Raw genomic sequence first — 20,128 nt, 5'->3', positions numbered from 1 at the left:
AAATGAGATGCCGTTTTTACTTGGGATGCTGAGGTTTCAAACAATTAATCTCAGAAAAGATCATTGCTGAAATAGCACGTAACACCCTTATTTATCCTTTAGATCGCTATTTTGCAGAAGAGAGAGGCCTGTATCTTTAATAGAGCTGGTAAAATAACACAGGTGTTGCTAAACAGTCTTTGATTTTGTTTTCCTGTTTCTGCACCAGCAATTTCAGAAATCAGACCAGAGACACTGGAGTAGTGACCATTTTATAATACTTATTCTGCAACTTCAAGAGCTGTTTAGCCACTAGAAGCCTTTTGTGTTCAGTTAACTTTTGTTCAAACCTTAAAATGATGCTTCTGACTCTACAGCTGAAGGGATCTACCCTCACTGCAGCTTAGCTTATGGACCATCATAAACATTTAGGCCAAGGGTTCCCTTGGAGCAATTGATTTTTCTACACGTAGTTAAAATAACAGCAAATATCTTTAAAGGATTGATCTCATTCCTAAACAGAGAGTCTATAAACCATGTGCGTTTTTTTTTTTTACTGGTCAGAATTTTTTTCCAAAATTTTATACTCTTGGACGCTTTCTTCAGATTTACAGAACCCTGCTCACTTAGCGCTGCCCAAAAAAGCTTATCAACAAACAATGAGTGAGTAATTTAAAATAATGCTCTTCCAAATAAATGCCTCTCAGGTGAAACCATACAGCAATCCTCTTAACTGTTTATAAGTACAAGCCTGATCAACTGCTTTAATTACCGTATTCTGCTAAATATATGAAACTAACGTCTTTTTTCTTTTTAACCCAATTTCTATTTTTTTTTGTAATTTATAAAGCAATCTGAAGCTAGCACTGCGTACTGATTTTGACTATCCTAATGTATACAATTTATCAAGAAAAGATAAGACATCAGACTATAGTAATCAGCAGTTTGATTGAAGGGTGGTTACTAGATGGTAGCAAGAAACCTGCAGTTCCAGGAATGACTCCATGCCGAGCACGGAATATTGCTAGCAAATCAACTACAGAAACTTTCCAAGAGTATATTATTCAGTAAAGCAAAAGTACTACTTTTTTGTTTCACTGCTCAAAACCTGTAGAAATGCTTATATCTTTTACCGCTCATTAATATAACAAGCTCATTAAAGTGAACGAAGGTTAATTTAATTATATTCAGGCGCTATATTGGATAAATTATTGCATTTGTCTTTTAAATAGTTTGTCTTTCATTCTACTATCTTCATCAAATAGTATTCTGAATAATTATCACATTGCCATTATAAAGTTACAGCACTATTATATTAAGAACTTCAGGTCATCTACAGCATTTACAGAAAATACCACAAATCTAGTCAAAGCACCTCAGGCTATGCAGCAAGAAAGTAATTCCTTATAGGACTTTACCATTTGGATGATTACATTATCTCAGTTTTATATTCACTAGTCAGGAGGTAAATGTCAGCTGGAATCACTGAATCTCAATTTTTTCCACCTTTCATTTTGTTTGATAGGCTTTTTACCCATTGTAATTTATTGCTCTTACCAATGAAAGTATAAAGCAAAAAGCTAAGAGTGTAATCAAGGCTAATGGTGAACCAAATACTGTGTGATAATAAATTAGCAAGAAAAAAAAATACTCTAGAGATAAATGGAGATGTTTACCATTTCAGTTGGAATACTATTAGAACAACTGTTTATGTAAAATACCACACTGTACGCACACACAAAAAACCCCCAACATTCTCTTCTTTCATGTAAAATAAAAATTAAACTTCAGACAAGCAGCTGAATTTGGTGCTCTTTTGCAAGAAAAAAAAAATGCTTTTTTAAAATCACAGTGTGTAGCAGTGAGGAGGACAAAATATAATATGAAGAAAGTATGTGGTGGAAAGATTTCAATTTTATAAACAGGGACATACATTGTCAAAGTCATAGCTTGCAGTAATCGTGCTACTTTCTCTTTTAAAACTTACTACGCCGGAGAAAATTCCCCCATTCCTGTATGAGGAAGCTACAGCACACTTAGGTTGACTTTTCAAAGTTATTGAAACATTTTTTTCTTTATTCTGTTAGAATACTTTTTTGTTAACTTGTCTTTTATTTTCTAAGAAGACACTACATGAGAAAAAAAGCAACTATAAGAAAACATCTCAAAAGTTTGCCTAAGGACCAGCTACAAAACCTACTTAAAGTTAAAAAAAAAAATTCTCCTTTACTTCAACAGCTTTTCTGAGAGGCCCTGAGACAAAAGTTAGAACATATAATAGTTAATAACAGGTAAGTTCAAATAGGAGCTTCATTTCTATTTTCGTTGGTTTTTAATATGGTGAAGCCTGCATACTAAGAGTCAATAAAAATGGTTAAGTGTATGACTTTTGCGTTGTTCTAGTAAGAAAGATTAAACAAGTGTTAGACAACATTTATAGTACCTTTGGATATTGTTTGACAGGGATCAGAACTCTTTCTGACAGCTTTATGTTTTTGTTGCTGATAACATCAAGATATTTCTTTTCTTCATCTTCTTTCTTGCCTTCAGAACCCTGAAATTTTTCAATTTCTGAAAAATATTAAAAAAGAGAGCAATCAGTGACATGGTATTTATCATCCTCAGGAACTTTAAACTTGCACATTATAATAGAGACTGTGTGCTGAACACCTGTGCTGTTTGCACTCACGTGACATGTACTGTTGCCTTTGAAAAAACTGGACTGTCACCAGAGCTGAGAGGCAGAGGTGACAATCCAAGTCATACTCCTCAACTAATTTTTCGCCAGCTGAAACTGAAGCCAAATTATCTCAGTGGGAGCAGGAACAGATGAGGCTTACAATTCAGTCTATCAGTCTTTTAAAGAGGATCACATCGTCACGGCTTGATGCTATTTTGTAAATGTGACCTGCCAGAACTAAGTCGGATTCTAATTGCAATGGCTAACTTTCAGTAAGAGTAGTAAAAAACTGAAGAAACTTCTTGTTGTTCCTGAGATTCCATTCAAATGCTTCTGAATTATTTAAAAGTTGTACAAAATAAGATAAGAAATAAAGCTAACTCTTGCACAAATAGATTCTTCATTAAGGAAATGCAGTAAGTAATCATTATATATAAAATACTAATGGTATGTAGAACGTTAGATAGAATTTACAAAAACCCCAAAATATATTCAGGTTGAATAATTTTAAGTTCTTTATTCCCTAAAGCTCTATAAGCAACAGATAATAACAAACAGTTTAATTTATTACCCTGCAAAGAACATCCAATAGGGTGCCTGACAGCTTCCTGATAATACAGGTAATAATGGAAAAGCCACACTTGCAGTAGTGTCATTATTGACAGCAAAGAAAATGCCAATACTTATAATGAGTTAATTATAGCTGAATTACAGCTGAAAAGGGACAGCTGTGGATCTGAGAAACGTGCAGTTTCAAGGTCCAGAAAGCAAGCATGGAGAAGACTAACACAGAGTCAGCAATCTGTAACACATATACAAATTTCTTTGACTTACGACAAGAGTAAGGAAAAATGTATGTCAGACAACAACGCATGTCATGTTTTGTTAATAAATGTTTATGCTACCTATTCCAGATCACAGAATTTATTTAACGCCTGCACCAGCAGACAGATCTCCAATGCCACTGTTATAAATTCTTTTAAAACTTCTCAGAGAACACACCTAAAAGAATGCAGATGGGAAACACCTTCCCCAATTTAGGATTAAAAAGTTGTTTTAATGATCACTAAAAGCATCAGGAGGACAAGTTTCATTTTTTTCTAAAATAGTTTTAATATACCTGGAAAAATGTGGTATATTGCATTCCGTGGGAGTAAGCATCAATTAAGTATGCGCTTACAAAGCAATATTCTGTGGTATCATACTTAGTTCAGGCAGGTTTCATAGATACGAAGCTCTTTTAAGATAGCTCCAACGCAGTTATACAAAGGTTTGTGTTATGGGCTTGCAGTGGGAGAGACAAAGGTGAGCAAAAGAGGGAAAAGTGTTGCAAGTGCAACAAGTATTGGAATGAAATTAATTTCTCAGACACATTGTGAACACTGGTAAGCAAGGTAGTTCTCAAAGACAAGTGTATCTTTTTGTACACATTTGAGGAAAGTGTATCTATTTGTACACATATATTAAACTAGATAGAATAATTTAAGTCGGAGAAGACCCTTCAGATCATCAAGTCCAGCCGTTAACCTAGCACTGCCAAGTCCACCACTAACACATATCCCTAAGCACCACTTCCAGACCTCTTTTAAATACCTCCAGGGATGGTGAGTCCACCAATAGCCTGGGAAACCAGTTCCAACAAGTGACAACCCTTTCAGACAAGTCATACTTCCTAATATCCAATCCAAACCTCCCCTAATGCAACTTGAGGCCATTTTCTCATGTTCTGTCGTTTGTTACTTGGCAGAAAAGACCAACACCCATCTCGCTACAGCCTCCTTTCATGTAGTTGTAGAGAATGATAAGGTCTCCCCTCAGCTTCCTCTTCTCGAGACTAAACAACCCCAGTTCGCTCAGCTGCTCCCCTTAAGACATTCCCTAAACCCTTCACCAGCTTCGTTGCCCTACCCTGGATACACTTCAGCAACTCAATGTCTCTCCTCTACTGAGGGACCCAAAGTTGAACACAGTATTCGAGGTGCAGCCTCACCAGTGCAAAGCACAGGGGGATGATCACTTCCCAACTCCTGCCGGCCACAGTATTTGTGATAGAAGTCAGGACAGTATTGGCCTTAAACGTTATTAAGCTCTTTCTCTCGAGAAGGTGCTGAAGATACTTATAAGTCTGTATGGTCAGTAGGCAAGACAGAGGGCAACTGAAGCACAGGTCAAACTGCTCCACTTCCAAACTTCCAGCAGCCCCTGTGATTCTCCCCCCCCGCCCCCCTTCACACTCTTGCACTTCCTTTTTTTAATGGGACTACATAGAAGTGTTGGAATAAAAGTAGTCTACGTGGTTTAGCCCCAGTTGGCAACCAAGTACCACTTAGCCAATCACTCACCCTCCCTGCTACCTGGGGAACTTTTGTTCGGCGAGACCAGGCTTTCTGTCTTCTGGGTGTGGTCCCCAAATGCTTTGTGATGTCACCAGAAAGTCACTGTGACCCCCGTGACATCAATCCTTTAGGGACACGGGGCAGCCCTGAAGGGCCACAGTGCTGTCCTCATCCATCTGGGACAGACATCTGCATCCCACGGGCTCCCTTCTGAGGGCACAGAGAGCATTTGCCAGACAAGGACAACAGCAGGACTTGGGGTTCTGGTCCGGGACCTCCTGCACCCCCAGGCTTGGGCTGCTGTTGCTGTGAGGCCAGGAACCACTTTCCTGCCTTCACATCTTGGAGAGGTAATTCACCACCCGGCCCTGAGAGCAGGAACATGCAAAGATGCCCCCACTGCCACCCATTTGCTCCAGGATGGTCCCTGGTGGTTGTGGCAGCACAAGCACAGCCCCGAGGCAGGGCAGACAAATCTTTAGCACTTGACTTCCACAGCCTTGATGTTTCCTACAGGTTGTGTCTCCAGGGCAGGTTATGATATTTCTGTCTTTGTTTGCAGTGCAAGATGGTGTTGAAGACTTAGCAGAAGGAGGCTCCTCTTCCCCTGGTGCCAGCACCAGCCAGGTGCCCCAGACTGCACCACTGGATACTTCTGAGCACCTAACATGTCCAATCTGCGGGGGCACCATTAACGACAAAGCCTCTGTGAGCAGCTGCAGGCACACTTTCTGTTTCTACTGCATAATGGAGTGGTGCCGCAGCACAGCTGAGTGCCCCATCTGCAAGCTGCCTTTCCACCACATCTACCGCAAGGTGGGAGACAGTAACTCTGAGATGTACCACATTGTGCAGTACAACAGCTCCACCAGCCACACTCAAGGACGGAGATCTCGACCTCGCTCTGCAGGAAGGAGCCGGCATCATTCCCCAGCCCGCCAGCACCACAGGTCTTCTGGAAGAGACCATGGCGGTGGCCGCACCAGGGCCTCGGAGAGGGGCGGGAGCACGTCCCTGAGGCAGCGCCGCGATGGTCACAGCAGGGCTCAGCACGCCCAGGGCTACCACCACTCGAGCAGTAGGAGACAGCAGCAAAGCAGGGCTCAGAACACTGCTCATGACGGGGGCCAAGCTCCAAGGCTCGAATGGGATGCCACGGCCTCCTCAAGGAGGAGCGAGCTCCGCCAGCAGGGAGGCCGGGTGTCCTTCAGGGAACGGCAAGTGACAAGGAGCCAATCCCAGCGCAGATCCCACAGCACTTGGCGCCGAACACAAGGGAAGTAGCAGAGAAGGAGGGATCGCGATGAGGGATGAGCTCTAGCCCCGAACAGCACGTGCCAGCTCACTCCAAAAGAAGCAAGTGCCACCAGCGGGGAGGCCGGGTTTCCTTCAGGGAACAGCAAGCGACAAGGAGCCTGTCCTGGTTTCAGCTGGGATAGAGTAAAATTTCTTCGTAGTAGCTAGTATGGGGCTATGTTTTGGATTTTTGCTGAAAACAGTGGTGATAACGTGGGGATGTTTTAGTGGTTGCTAAGCAGCGCTTACACTGGTCAAGGACTTTTTCAGCTCCCCGTGCTCTGCCGGGTGCACAAGAAGCTGGGAGGGGACACAGCCAGGACAGATCACCCCAACTGACCCAAGGGATATCCCATACCATATGACATCATGCTCAGTATATAAAGCTGGGGGAAGAAGGAGGAGTGGGGGGACATTTGGAGTGATGGCGTTTGTCTTCCCAAGTAACTGTTATGCGTGATGGAGCCCTGCTTTCCTGGAGATGGCTAAACCCCTGCCTGCCCATGGGAAGTAGTGAATGAATTCCTTGTTTTGCTTTGCTTCCATGCACAGCTTTTGCTTTACCTATTAAACTGTCTTTATCTCAAACCATCAGCTGCCTCACTTTTACTCTTCCAATTCTCTCCCCCGTCCCACCAGGGGGGAGTGAGCGAGCGGCTGCGTGGTGCTTGGTTGCTGACTGGGGCTAAACCACAACAGAGCCGATCCTGGCACAGGTCCCACAGCCCTGCCACGTGCAGGGCCTGGTAGCACAGCCTAGCAAGAAGGGTACTGCTGTACACCCTGCTGCTAGTGTCAGAAATGATACTACTATACACCAAAACTGCTCCTACTAACAATTACCAAAAAAACCCCCTCAATTCTAACTATAAAGCTTGGGGCCAAGCATCTATTCTCCATTATAAAACTCAGCTGAAAATCAAGAGGGATTCTTGCAAGGCCTTTTAGGGTGATGATGATACAGGATAGAGGCTTGGGTGCTGGTATTCTCATACTGTTCTATGTTATACTTTGTTGTGGTTTAGCCGGCAGCTCAGCCCCACAGAGCTGCTCGCTCACGCCCCCACCGGTGGGACGGGGGAGAGAATCAGAAGGGTAAAGCTCGTGGGTTGAGATAACAACAGTTTAAGAATTAAAATAAAACAACAACAACAAAAATGCCATGGAAAGGAAAACAATGAGAGGCGCGAAACCCGGGGGGGGGGGGGGGGGGAAACGGACAACGACAAGGGGGAATGAACAACAAACTGCACTTGACGCAGCCACTCACTGCCCACCGACCCGATGCCAGTCCCCAGTCGCAACAACCCCCACGTGCCAACCTCCCCCATTAATGTACTGGTCATGGCGTCACACGGTAGGGAATGAGCACCCCATTGGCCAGTCGGGGTCAGCTGCCCCAGCTGTGGCCCCGCCCCTCCCAGCCTCCTGCCCACGTGGCAGAGCACGGGAAGCTGGAAAGGTCCCTGACTACTACAGGCAGTACAGGGAAGAGAATTAACCCTTTCTCAGCCAAAACCAGTACATACACTTGCTTACAAAATGTTATACTGAACATTTTATATGCGTGTACCTTTTCTCCTTATGTTGCATTTCCACAGTATGATCAACTGAAGATTTTGTCACTTATTCTCCTTTCTGCCCTGGTACCAATGACAGACACCAATGCCTTATCAGAAAACCTCTTGCCCTTCCACACCACCTGTTTTCTCACGGTTTACCCCAAATATCCCCCAGAATAACTCCCCCTGTTACTGACCACTCTTCTCTCAAGGCGGCAGATAACAAGTGAAGTCGATGTAAGATTACTTTGCTCTATTGCAAAGGGACAGCCTATAATGCCAGTACAAATGTAATGGCTGGTAACAAGCCTTTGAAAAGCTTGTTTCCTTCTCCTTCCACCTTAGACACTTTAAAAGTAACCCCCCAAGCCTTTATACAGAAATTTGCCCCTGCGGTATGCTCTGCACAGCATCCCACATTTAATTCCCTCAGAAGAATTACATGCTATAGAGTCTTCAGACCATGTCCAAAGACTATCAAATTCATTTGAAAAACATTGGTGTGCTGATAAATCTGTTACTTCCAAGTAAGACTGGTGGGAAGAGGAGTTTTCTCTGAAGAGCAGAGGTGATGCTATAAATTCATTATTGGACCAAGAGAAACTCTACTAAATTTTGGTATTTAACAAATGGGTAAATTTTTAACAGTTTGTATTAAATTTTGTATTTACTCTGTTCTGTACATTCCTTGTGTCACTCCATGGCTAGGACCACCACAGATCAGAAAGACTAGGATGCTGCCATGAAGGAATCCAGATCAGGATCAAGCTGCCAACTTGCTGGCCCACAGCACTGACATGCAGCAAGCTGCACTGGTTAAAAACTGTGACCTGCGAAGCAACTCTGAAAACTACGGTCAGATGTAAAGTGCACTATGAAAACATAACCGATACCTTTAGGTTTTAAAACTACTTGTTTATTTTTATGAATGCAACCATTACACATTTTGTGTTTACTCAAAGCCAGAGTTAGTAGAGGATTTTGAGAGTAATGGAAAAAGATTATCCGTAATCAGCAGTGTTCTTCCAGCACGCGCAAACTCAAGGAACTCAATGGTACATTTTCACCAGTGCTGATCTTAGGCAAAAACAGAAAAGAAAACATTCCCTGAGAAGAAACTTCGCACATTTACCACCCACTTTTGCTCTGAGCTAACTGAATTAAAGCAGGGAGACAGAGGGCTATTGAATTACCTCCCACAGTACCTGTCAATCCCCAAGTATGCTTCATTCTCGCCTTTTATCAGTAACACAGTACTCTTGCACTTGCTTCTGTATAATCCATATGTATCTCAGTCCTCTTAATTGGAAGAGAACATGCATATCACAGTCACGCAAAAGAGGTCACCACTAGAAAAGTGTCAGAGACTAAAACCATTCGTAACATGTTTTCAGAGATATTCTTCCCTATGAAAACTGATCTTCAGCTCTCTCCAGACTTGGAACTGTAAAATTCTGGAAATACTGTCAGCCTGGGAATAGCTTCTTTTTTCTTCTCTTTACTGATTTAGCATAAAATGGAATAGCTGAGTGAGTAGCTCTTGCTTTTTTAAAACTATCTGCTTTACTCTTGCAGTGCCAATAAAATGATGTTAATTATAGTTCACTTCAAAGTACTTGACACCTATTACAAAACTTCTGTCATGAATATAGTTTTTCCATTAAAACTAGGCATCCCACAGTAAAAACATCCTTTTGTTACACGTAGAGTCATGTCAAAACTCATTTAAAAAAATGTTCTTTTTAACAGCTTGTCCAACCTACCAAAAAATAAAATCTACATATCCCTTTCTGCTGTCAACATTTGCCTCCCACTTAAAGGAATTCTGCAAGCCTACCTTGCACCTTACATGTCTGGCTTTCCTCATTCTTGTGTTCATAGTACTGGCATTACTTTATAGAAGAAACATGAGCTGCTGTTACAAGGTCAGGCCCTTTTAAAGAATGATCTGTTTCCATTAATGGGAGTGATTCCCAGAATGGGAATATTACCAACCTCTTGCCTGTATGTACTATTATGCAGAGCAAAGTTATCTAGTACTTTGAGAAGTACACTTTTTCTGCATGTGATTTTAGTTAGGTGAATGGAAGAATGTTTGAACTGGAAGAGAAAGAATGAGCCAATGCCAGTACAAAAAATAACAATTCCTAAATCACTTACATCTCTGCCTTAGAAAGGACCTTTACAATTAAAGATCATTAAAAAATTACATAGTTGGAGCCTTGAATGCCTACAATAATGTTAAAATCACACAAAATCCCAGCGTATTTTTAAAACAGCAAATACTAAAAATAAACATGAAGACTCATCTTCTAAGGTGTTTCAGTTTTAATTGAAAGCAGGGCTACTGGATTTTGAGAGAAAGAAAAAAAAAAAGGCAGATGGCTCGATAAAAACAGACAAATTAAATGTAAGTTAATTCATGAGAAGGGAGCATCCTAAGAGATTTCCAGTCATGAAAGAGACATCCAAACCCCTAAGGATAGGTAATTTAAAAGTAAAAATACTCAATGTCTAACACGAGTTGGGAGGCGTTATCAAGACAGCACAATCAGCCACAAGCTCTGAATAATTAGCCAGTGGCTCACTGCATTCACCCAGAAACACATGCATCTGTTAACAACATTCCTCCGCTACATATGCACATACTCGTTAACTCACACAGCTAGTTGGGATGATTCAGGGAAGATGAACGAGCAATTCCTATTACAACAGCCACTTGCGATACCTCTGCCAGTGATGAATTTAATACCTGTGACCAAACTGCAGGTCAAATCTATGTGTCCATGCTATCTACTGTAGACAGACATGAACTGGATTTGTCTACACTCAAAATCACCAGCTTTGTAACTGTATTAACTCAAGCTGAACTACCTTGGCTCTCAGGCAAGAGAAGTGGCTATTAAAGTAATGTTGGGAAAGAATTCTAAGACAAGTCAAAAAAGGAATGACAGAGACCTGTAAAATCAGGAATGGTACAAGGAGCAGAAAATGGGTAGTCACTGTTTCTCAGGAGGGCAAAGCATCAATTTGTCTTGTTACAAATTGAAAACAACAACAAAAAAACACTTTTACATACAACATGTAATTACATTGCGGAACTACTGAAAGCATCCATACTGATGAAATCATGTCTTTTACAGATTTTCTCTTACGATCAGATCCATACTATCCCATAAGGCAAGATGTCTGACTGAAGGTCTTTTCAAGTTGGGCGCATCCTAAAATGTAGTGTCTACTGAAAGCTTCATTCACATTGCAGGCTTTTTTCACCATTGGTACTAACGACCATTACCCTCTATCAAGTTGCTTATTTTACAACACGTAGAGGAAACATAGGGATGTGACCACACCCTTAGTCAGTACTCATTGGACCACACCTAGAATGCTGGGTCCAGGTTTGCCTCCCTCTTCCCCAGAACAGGAAAGATACTGACAAAGTACAGTGAGTTCAGCAGAGGCCACCCAAGACAGATGGGACTGGGACACTTGCCCTGTGAGGAGAAGAGACGAGACAGATTTGGGGGACCTAACAGCAGCTCCCCAGTGCCTATGGGAAGACAGAGTCAGGCCCTTCGTCGCAATGTGTACTGGGGGAATAAGAGACAACATGGAAAAGGTGAAGCAAGAAAGGTTTGTACTGGCTATAAGGAAAAACTTTCTCACTGTGATGACAGCCCAGCAGCGCTGCAGGTTGCCCAGAGAGGCTGTGTCATCTCCTTTGGAGGCTTTCAAGACCCACCTGGATAAATCCCTGAATGACCCAGTCTGACCCCACAGCTGGCCCTGCTTTGAGCAGGAGGTTGGACTAGAGACCTCCTGAGGTCCCTTCACACCTGAACTATCCATCCTATGATCCCATAAACATGATACCTTTCAGACCTATACTTGTCTGTCAAATTTGCTTGAACTTGTCCAAAAGATTTAAATGTTATTGCTGATAAAGTCAGAAAAGGACACAGAAACAGCCTGACCGCATAAGTCCTGTATCCTTAGGAAACTTTTTTAACAAAATGGAATAGTATAGGTAGAAAGAAATTGAAGATATAAAGAACTTTATATTTCTAACTGATTAAAAACCGAAGAGAACTAACAAGAAAAAAGGAGAAACTGAAAGTGAGCACGGACTGAGTAAAGCAGAATCTGGATTTCCTATCCCCTCTACAGATGCAACTGATTCTAACTGCCTGGTTACTATTCTGAGTCTACCCATAGACCTCAGAAACTTGCAGAGATATGCCAAAGGGGTTGTTCCCTCTCCAAATTATAGTATCAATAGAAATACAGTTACCTAATGGATCTATCTACTGATCTATGGCTAGATGAACATAGCTATAAAGATAACATTAATAGTGTTAAATAACTAGAAAAGTTCTCAAGTAGAAATACCAATTCTTGCTAAATTTATGAACATTATCTGCTCAGACACAGCTTTCCAGGGAGCATTTTAAGCCTGATTGCCAAGCATCAACTCAATGCACTATTCCATGTAATTCTACCTTGATTGCCAAGTAATTCCTCAATACACTATTCCATGTAATTCTAGATATATACCAATTGTAATCACGAAAAAATTAGTATTTATGATGAAACTTACTGTAGCAAATTGGTAGAGTCTTTCTCACCCAGTAAAAATAACAAACAGCAATCATTCAAGCTCAGCATCAGCACATGCAGTGTAAAGAAAAGATCTGGGATGCACTTTGAGTTCAATGTCCTACTAAATACGGTCATTGACAAAAATAGAGTCACAACAATGTGAGCTACAAGATATATCTCTTATTCCTTTTGGGAGAACATTGTTATCAAAATAAGCAAAAATACTGAATTTTTAAACTAAAAAAAAGGTTAAGCAATTACAACATTGATTAAATAAATTTTTTATCAAATTGTTAAAAAGAAAGCAAGCCACAGGGTAAGATTTTAAAGACTAAGGTTCTTGCAAAAGTGTCTTTGAAGTCCAACATATCTTCCTTTGGGGAGTTACCCTGCATAGGCTGTGATGAAAGTTTGGAGTTGTCAGCTGTTGGATTGCTAGAACTACAGTGTGCAGTTCACTAAGTAGCTGAACTCAGTACAGTTCTCCCTTCTTACCTCTTACCTTCAGAGCAGCTTATATAGTATGAATAACGCCACCAGTTAGATGAAAGGCAAACTTGAAAGTTGCCGATGTATTTTTTATTTAATTCTGGTTTTCTTTCATCTGAGAATGAGACTACTCATAAAAAGAGGAAGTAGAGGGCATGAAGATTTACTCAGACAAGAACAAAAAGAAAGCAAAAACCACCAAAAATATCAAGAGTGTGTTTATTCCTGAACCTATCTCTAGGTGTCCTTGAATTTAACACCCTAGAAAAATGCGTTGCTATGATGGGTAAAAAATGGAATGTAGTTTTTTGTCAACAAAGATTTTTGTAGCTTCTAAGCCCATTCAATAAGGCACTTTAGGACATACTGAAGTGCTCTCCTGGATTAATCCGAAGAGAAAACATCAATGCTGTGTTACATATTGTATGGTGCGGAACAGATAAGTAGGGGTGAAAGACGAATCTGTCAATGAAGTAACTGGTAAGTCCCCCAGTGAGATATTCATTACCTATCCCTGACTATCAGAAAACTGATGGTATTGTTGAGAGGGTGGCTCTGCCTAGCTGGAGCAACTGGCAAAAAGGAAGCTTTTCTGTCTCTTCACAGTTTCTGGAAAGGCGGAAATACTTTCTTTTTCTCTCTTCAGTACTAGAACTTATTAGTGATAAAAATGTCTACTATTCTGTCCTCAGAGCAAGAGAGAGAGATGAACAGCAGGCAATTTTTTTCTTTTTTCCTCTGCTCTTACCTAGCATTTTTAGGGTTCTTCAGTACTGTGAGGTAGAACAGCTACAGAATAAGACTGACATCTGGAAGCATACAGTATTGAAAATTATGAAAAGATGACACTGACTGAAGTTAAGAACTCGTACAAAATTTTGCTTTGAGTTCAGTCTTCTCACTGACCTCTCAGTTTTCCAGTTAGCAGTGCCACTAATGAACTAATAACCTCTGCTCACACAGTTCTCAAAGTATCCGAAAAGAGTCTTACAAACCTTCAAAACAGTAGTTTCCATTTAGTATTTGATCTTGGGCTCAGAAAGTCAACTGAATCTGAAAAAGTGACAGGAAAACTGGTGTTAACTGGGGAAGAGATGATGAAACCTCAAGTAAATGAGAGGAATTGCAGAGAGGTAGAAGAGATTTAGAGTGTCTCGGTATATGGCCTTTTGCTCCCTAATGTGCTTCTGTCAGCAAATAGAAAAGATTGGCTCTGACTGCTATACAGACAGGAAAATACTCTGTGTGTGTACACATACTCATATACAAAACAAATAGTTATACATAAACTAAATATACTTTCTATTCAAAACTGGTGAAAAAAAAAAAAGCATGGAAGAAGGAAACCAAAGATTCAGTGCTGGTATATATGACCATATATACCACGGTCATACGTATGGGGATATATATAGTTACATAGGACTGGTATATATGACCATATATACCATATCTACCTCCCTACAATGACATTATCTCTTAAACATTAATTGCTTCATCACAAAAGAGTTAATTTACAGAAAAGTTGCATCTAGGGGCTCATTAATACTATATAGCCAACATACACATTAAGTTTGTTTCTGTCAGATGTCAAGCTTACTGATGTTTAGAGAGTCACTAAATGTTACCAGGGTTTCATAATTCATCCAGATGTTTACACCGTTTCCTATCTCAATGGAAGATTACTGATCTGCTTCCCTTGCGGTAGATTTTACTTTCCCTTTTTTCAGACTGAGAGCAACAATTATAAATAATACCTTTTGGATAAATTGATATTTTAATTGAAGGACTAAACTAGTGATATCTAAAAGCAAGAGGGATGAATGCCTTCAGTCTCTCCAGTGGGTCTGTAAGTATCTTTGCTCCGAGGCTCCACTTTGAAGCCTGTACAAATATATCCTTGCTCAAGAGGATCAGCAGCGTACACTAGAAGATGATCTACCTTCCTGTACTGCCTCTTCAGGAGTAATTGTCATCAAAATCTAAAAATACATGGTTTATGCAGCAACATAAATTCACACACTTACAAATGTGCAGGGAAAACTGAAGAAGCTGAAATGGTGAAAATGCGTAAAATTTAAGATATTTTTAAAATCTGTAGAGATTTTATTGTATTTAGTCTCCTGTGGATGTTTCTGCAGAATTTTCAGTGAATTTGAAGAACACACTCATGCGCATACCACACTTGCTAGGTCTTCCTCATCCATACTATTCTTCAGGCCACGTCTAAGTATTAACTGATAAAGTACTGGTCTGCAGACATGCCGGGGCATGCTAACAAGGTGCCAATGCTTGGGCCAGCGTACCATTCCTGTTCGGTTTGATGAAATGGGCAGAATGTGAGGATACAGAAACCAGCCCAGTAATCACCCCAGAAGCAGGAACAAGTGCTAGTTGTAACAAATACGCTTATCAACTATATATTAGTTTTAGTTAAGTGACCCTGAGTTTTCTTGGCTACCATATATATATACACCTGTGCAGGAAAGAGCACTTGGCAACTGAGGCAAGATTAGGGCCTTTCTTAGGATGGAATATAAACCCTGTATCTACAAACTATTCCACAAAAAGCAGGAAATCTGAGTCCCTGACTGAAAAAGGATTCTCTATGGCAACATTGGAAAAGAAAATTTCAAGCAAGAGAACTTGTACTCATAGGAAAGGAAACACATTAGAACAAGGTAATGTGATTTCATTACACCAGGTTATTTGACACAAGAAATTAAAACTCATCCTACAGTGGTATTACAGCCCGATATTGCGGCAAACAAGATGCATGTCTTTCATAGGTTTGTCACCTTGCTTTAGGAGTACTTGTTTTCATTGAAGAGGCCACAGCAATAAATTAAAATGTACAGATGTCAAGGACACTTGTTTAATTTCCTGCAAATGTCCTTCAATTCTTCCAACTACGTTTCTAAGAATCAATTTTAAAAGGTGAAGAAGACCTGTTTGAACCTGTCTGCAACCCACTTTATCACTGCTAAACATGAAAGCCTGTTATCTTGTCAAAAGGAATAAAGGAGCCCAGGATAATGTTTTCAAATAATACGAGTGCAGTGTACGCTCCTGGCATATATCCAAAAATCAATGTTGGAATGCCTCCCCTTTTTTCCACTAGATGCCTTGCTGTTGGGTTTTTTTTTAATTGAATAACTACCACAAAACCTTCGAGAGTTAAGATCCATCTCCACAGCTGTACTAACCAGGCAGTATGGGTTGACCTGCCAAGAATACACATATCACAGGCAAGCTCACTAACAAAGGCCAGTTAGATGAAACTGAATCCAGAGTAAGCAAGAATGCTGACAGTCAGGAAACTCAGCGAGTAACCCAAGAAGCTCCCAACGGCAGTGAAACACGCTTGTGATCAATCTACACAGCTGCTTAATTTGTTACACTCTGGGAGCAAGTTTGAATCCTTGCTGAGCCCTTACACACACAGGTATCTATATATGATCGCTAGGTTTTATACTCCTAACTCCAGCTGGCTGGAAGATGCCATGGTGGCACATGAGAGCTAGGTATCATTTTTTACCCTGTCCAAAATTCATAGATGCATTTCTTGTTCTCAACTCTACTTTGAAGTACTGCAGCTATAACAGCAACCTATTATACAACCAAATATATTCTTAGCTCCTATATACAGCTTTTCAGCATCTCCAGTCAAGTTCATGGCAATGACACGCAGCTTCACTTCCTAGCCCATGGCCCAAGGTATATAAAAGCTGGCCTAAAAATCTACGCCAGACCCTATAAGAAGTGAGTTCACTCCTCAAGCACAGAGTAACTCACTATATTATCAGTGTGGAAAACATTGTGTTCAGCTCTGTAGGAGATAACAGTTTTTCCAGGAGCCAGTCTTTCCAGAAGACTAAGGTCTCTTACAACTCTTTTCCAAATACCTGACCTCATGCATTGCTTTCACCTTGTTGTCACTACCAAAAATATATGGTAAAAAGAGCATAACTAATGAACTTTGGTTTCCTCTAGATTTGTGAGCAATATCTCTCATCACCTGTCCTTACACACAATATCCTTATTTGTTCCACGTGTCCCTTTCATTTCACCTTCCTCTGCGTAAGGTAGATAAGGAGCCAGCAGATACTTCGGCTGACTCAGAGGTTAGTTTAAGCATCTGTTTTCTGCCTTTCAGCATGGACATGGGCTGAGCTATTGTTTTTCCCTCAACATGGCCACTATTTGGAATACCTCCTCTAGACAAAATGACCAGTCTTCCTGCTTAAAACATGTAGGAACTTCATATGCGTGGATTTTCATCCTTATATCAAATATGGCTGAAATTAGCCAACGTGTTCAAAAACTACTTGGGAAAAGGAGCCTGGCAGACAAATAGATTGCTTAATTGTACAAACTAACTGTTTCCTTAGAAATTTTTCCTTCACATTCCCATAAAAGACATTTCAATAGTCTTGTTTCTCCCTAGGACTTGAGAACACTAAATACCTGAAAAATGCAGAAGCACAGGTTACATGAGTGGGAGGGAATGTAGTAAAATTATATTTGATGTAGGAACCCATAGGCTGTTGCTATGTAGGCTCTTCATTACCTTTCTCCTTACTAGCATATCTATAATTAAACTGCTTAGTGAATAATGTACAGGAGACAGGTAAGGCACTATGAATCCAGTATGAATCCTTGTGCAGAACAGGACAAAGAATTAGAACGGAATTCAGGAAACTAAGTAAAACAGAGACACTATTTGTCAACTAAAAAGCAGAATTACCTTTCTGCTTGTTTTTTTCACCAATTTGAATGCTGTTTTATTTTGTTATCCAGAAGCTAGCCATACAAATCCGGTGTATGCCCCGCTTTTCTTTAGAAGCAATTCTTTCCTCCAATAAGGATAGCTGGCAGGTAAGCCTTTGATTGTAAATGTGAAAAAGAACAACTGCCATATTTAAAATTGTCAATCTAATGAAAACACTCCTTATACTTCTGTGTATCTAGTAACATCTTTTCTTCTTTCCTGTCTCTTCCACTTTACATGTCACCTTTGTGAATCACCTCACTATTACTGTTCATTAAAAGGCATACAAAGAAGTCCTTCTGCTGAGATCTCTTGTTTTTTTCCCAGCACACCGGGGAAACAGCAGCGAGCTCTCTAAGGCTGGCCAGATTTCAGAACTGTCCTGCTTCGCGACAAACATCCTAATTAACCATGCCCAGATGAAATGGCTTATGCTGCTTCAGCTTACATAACATGAAATATTTAATAAACAGGGAAAAATGCAATTCACAATGAAAATGTTAAAGGAAATTGCTCAGTTTGCCTGCATTTTATGTCTCAGACGAACAAGCCTTTCATCTGGTTACGTGTCTGCCACTGACGATCTCAGCAGCTGGTAAAAAGAAACATCTGTCAATCTGTTTCTGTTCCTAAGGATGTACAGGGCAGAGAAAGAGCTTGGGCAAACCCACATTGATTCAAGCATGCTGAAGAGTTTGTCAGCTGCCTTGATTAGTACAGGAAACAGCCTCTTGAGTTCAGAAAATGCCACGGGCTCATTCCCGAAGAGGAAGAAAATTTCCAGGAGCATACCGTGTTGCAAGACAATCTGTTCTGTTGCAAAATAGGTCTGCTCAGGCACAGCTCAACACAAGAATGGCAATTTGATGCTGAGCTAATAAGGAATTCAATTTTTTTGTGGAAGTCTGTCTCTTCTCAACAAATGATAACCATTTCGTATGAAAAAATACTCCATCAGGACTTGGTATGTATATTGTTGGGGTTTTTTAATGCTGATAAAAATCATATAGCTTTCCATTTGTTTTAGGATAGATGCCACCAATAGCAACAGCTGACAGCACCCACAGGTTCACCATTTCAGTTTTATGGAGTAATGAAAATAGAAGATAGATTTTTGTTTCATTTCAGCAGTCTCATTACTGGAGAGGTAGAATTGTTGATAATCACTGGGAGCATGTCAATTCTTGCACATTCACAGCTTCATGGCTGCCCAGCTGGGTGACAAAGAATATTAACGTCCAGTTTAAAAGTACTTGTTTAAAAGGATGTTCCAAGACAGAAATATAGGTCTTTTATTGCACCTACAAAAATAGAAAGTGTAAGCAACTTTAAAAGAAAAATAACTAAATAATTAAAAGATTTTAAAAAAACAACAAACCAAGAAGCAGCTTAGGATAGACAAGACACACAAAGTGATACTTGCACTTTAAATTTCTTCTGGTTTCTCAGAAACCTCCAATGGTTTGAAATACTTCCTTGGCTGAAAGGACTTTCTTTAATTCTGGAAAGTAAAATGAAGCACTGTGACAGGTTGCAAAATATTGTACAAGAAATGGCACTGGACACTCTATAGATACAGCTTAGTCTTCATTATATAATATTTCTGGAAAAGGAGAAATCCAGGATCAAGCTGGAAGTCAAGGAATCTGGAGAGAAACATGTTAGGAGATGGCCAAGAGACACTCAAGGAAATATGAAGCAGGAAAACAAGGAATAGGATCAATCAAGGTAACAAAAAACCCCCACCAACAACAACAAAAAAAAAAACCCAACCAAAAAAGAAGCCAGAAAAAGGAAAGGCAAAAGTAAATGTCATACTTCATCAGTCTTCTGTTTGAAGAAGACAGCAGGTTATAAGGCAGGACATGAGAAAACAACGGAACAAATCTGAAGACTGTGCCTGAGGTAGAAAACAAGCAGGGATATCAAGTAGAGAAGAGAAACAGATTTGTTTCTGAATGGGAGCTAAAAGAGAAATGGGCAAGTGTAGACCCTCTCACTGATTAAGCACACTTTGAACTCAATGTTAAATGTTAATTTACGCTATCCATATTTGTAAATATGTAAGGTTTTTATATATATGAAATGTTAATGCATACATCAGTTTTTGCATGTGTGAACTAGATTTAACTTTCTAGCAAACTTTGTTCCTCACTCAATATTCTTAGGTTTAGATGGTGCCTTTCGATCTAAATACGGCACCAAGGATAAAAAGCTGAGGTTGGCGATTCTCATGCGTCAAGGTGGAAACTGCCAAGTGTTCCAGCGCCTGGCAATTCTCCCTGTCTCCTGGAAGGGTGGGGACACTCAGGACAATCTTGACTGAGAGCATACACTCAGGTGCACCAATTAATGGGATTGAGGGTTCAGGGGACACTCAGGGGCACTGAAGAGTCTATCTTCTTCCACCTGAGCCCAA

General features: G+C 40.4%; 1 protein-coding gene across 4 annotated transcripts in view; it reads right to left on the bottom strand.

Moving 5' to 3' along the window:
- Positions 1 to 20,128, bottom strand: part of KHDRBS2 (KH RNA binding domain containing, signal transduction associated 2) — a 370,102-nt gene that overhangs the window by 291,390 nt on the left and 58,584 nt on the right. For all 4 annotated transcript variants that reach the window (XR_010372297.1, XR_010372298.1, XM_064447858.1 and 1 more), the window contains exon 2: positions 2,423 to 2,550. Coding sequence is in view for 2 of the 4 variants with exons in the window: in XM_064447858.1 (XP_064303928.1) it covers positions 2,423 to 2,550 (128 nt within the window). In the remaining 2 variants the exon portion in view is untranslated. The remainder of the gene's footprint in view (positions 1 to 2,422; positions 2,551 to 20,128) is intronic.

Source organism: Phalacrocorax carbo, chromosome 3 (genome assembly GCF_963921805.1).
Source record: "Phalacrocorax carbo chromosome 3, bPhaCar2.1, whole genome shotgun sequence".
Classification (NCBI taxonomy): Eukaryota; Metazoa; Chordata; class Aves; order Suliformes; family Phalacrocoracidae; genus Phalacrocorax; species Phalacrocorax carbo.
Note: the sequence above shows the minus strand (reverse complement) of the source record. Positions and strands in the feature narration are given on the sequence as shown.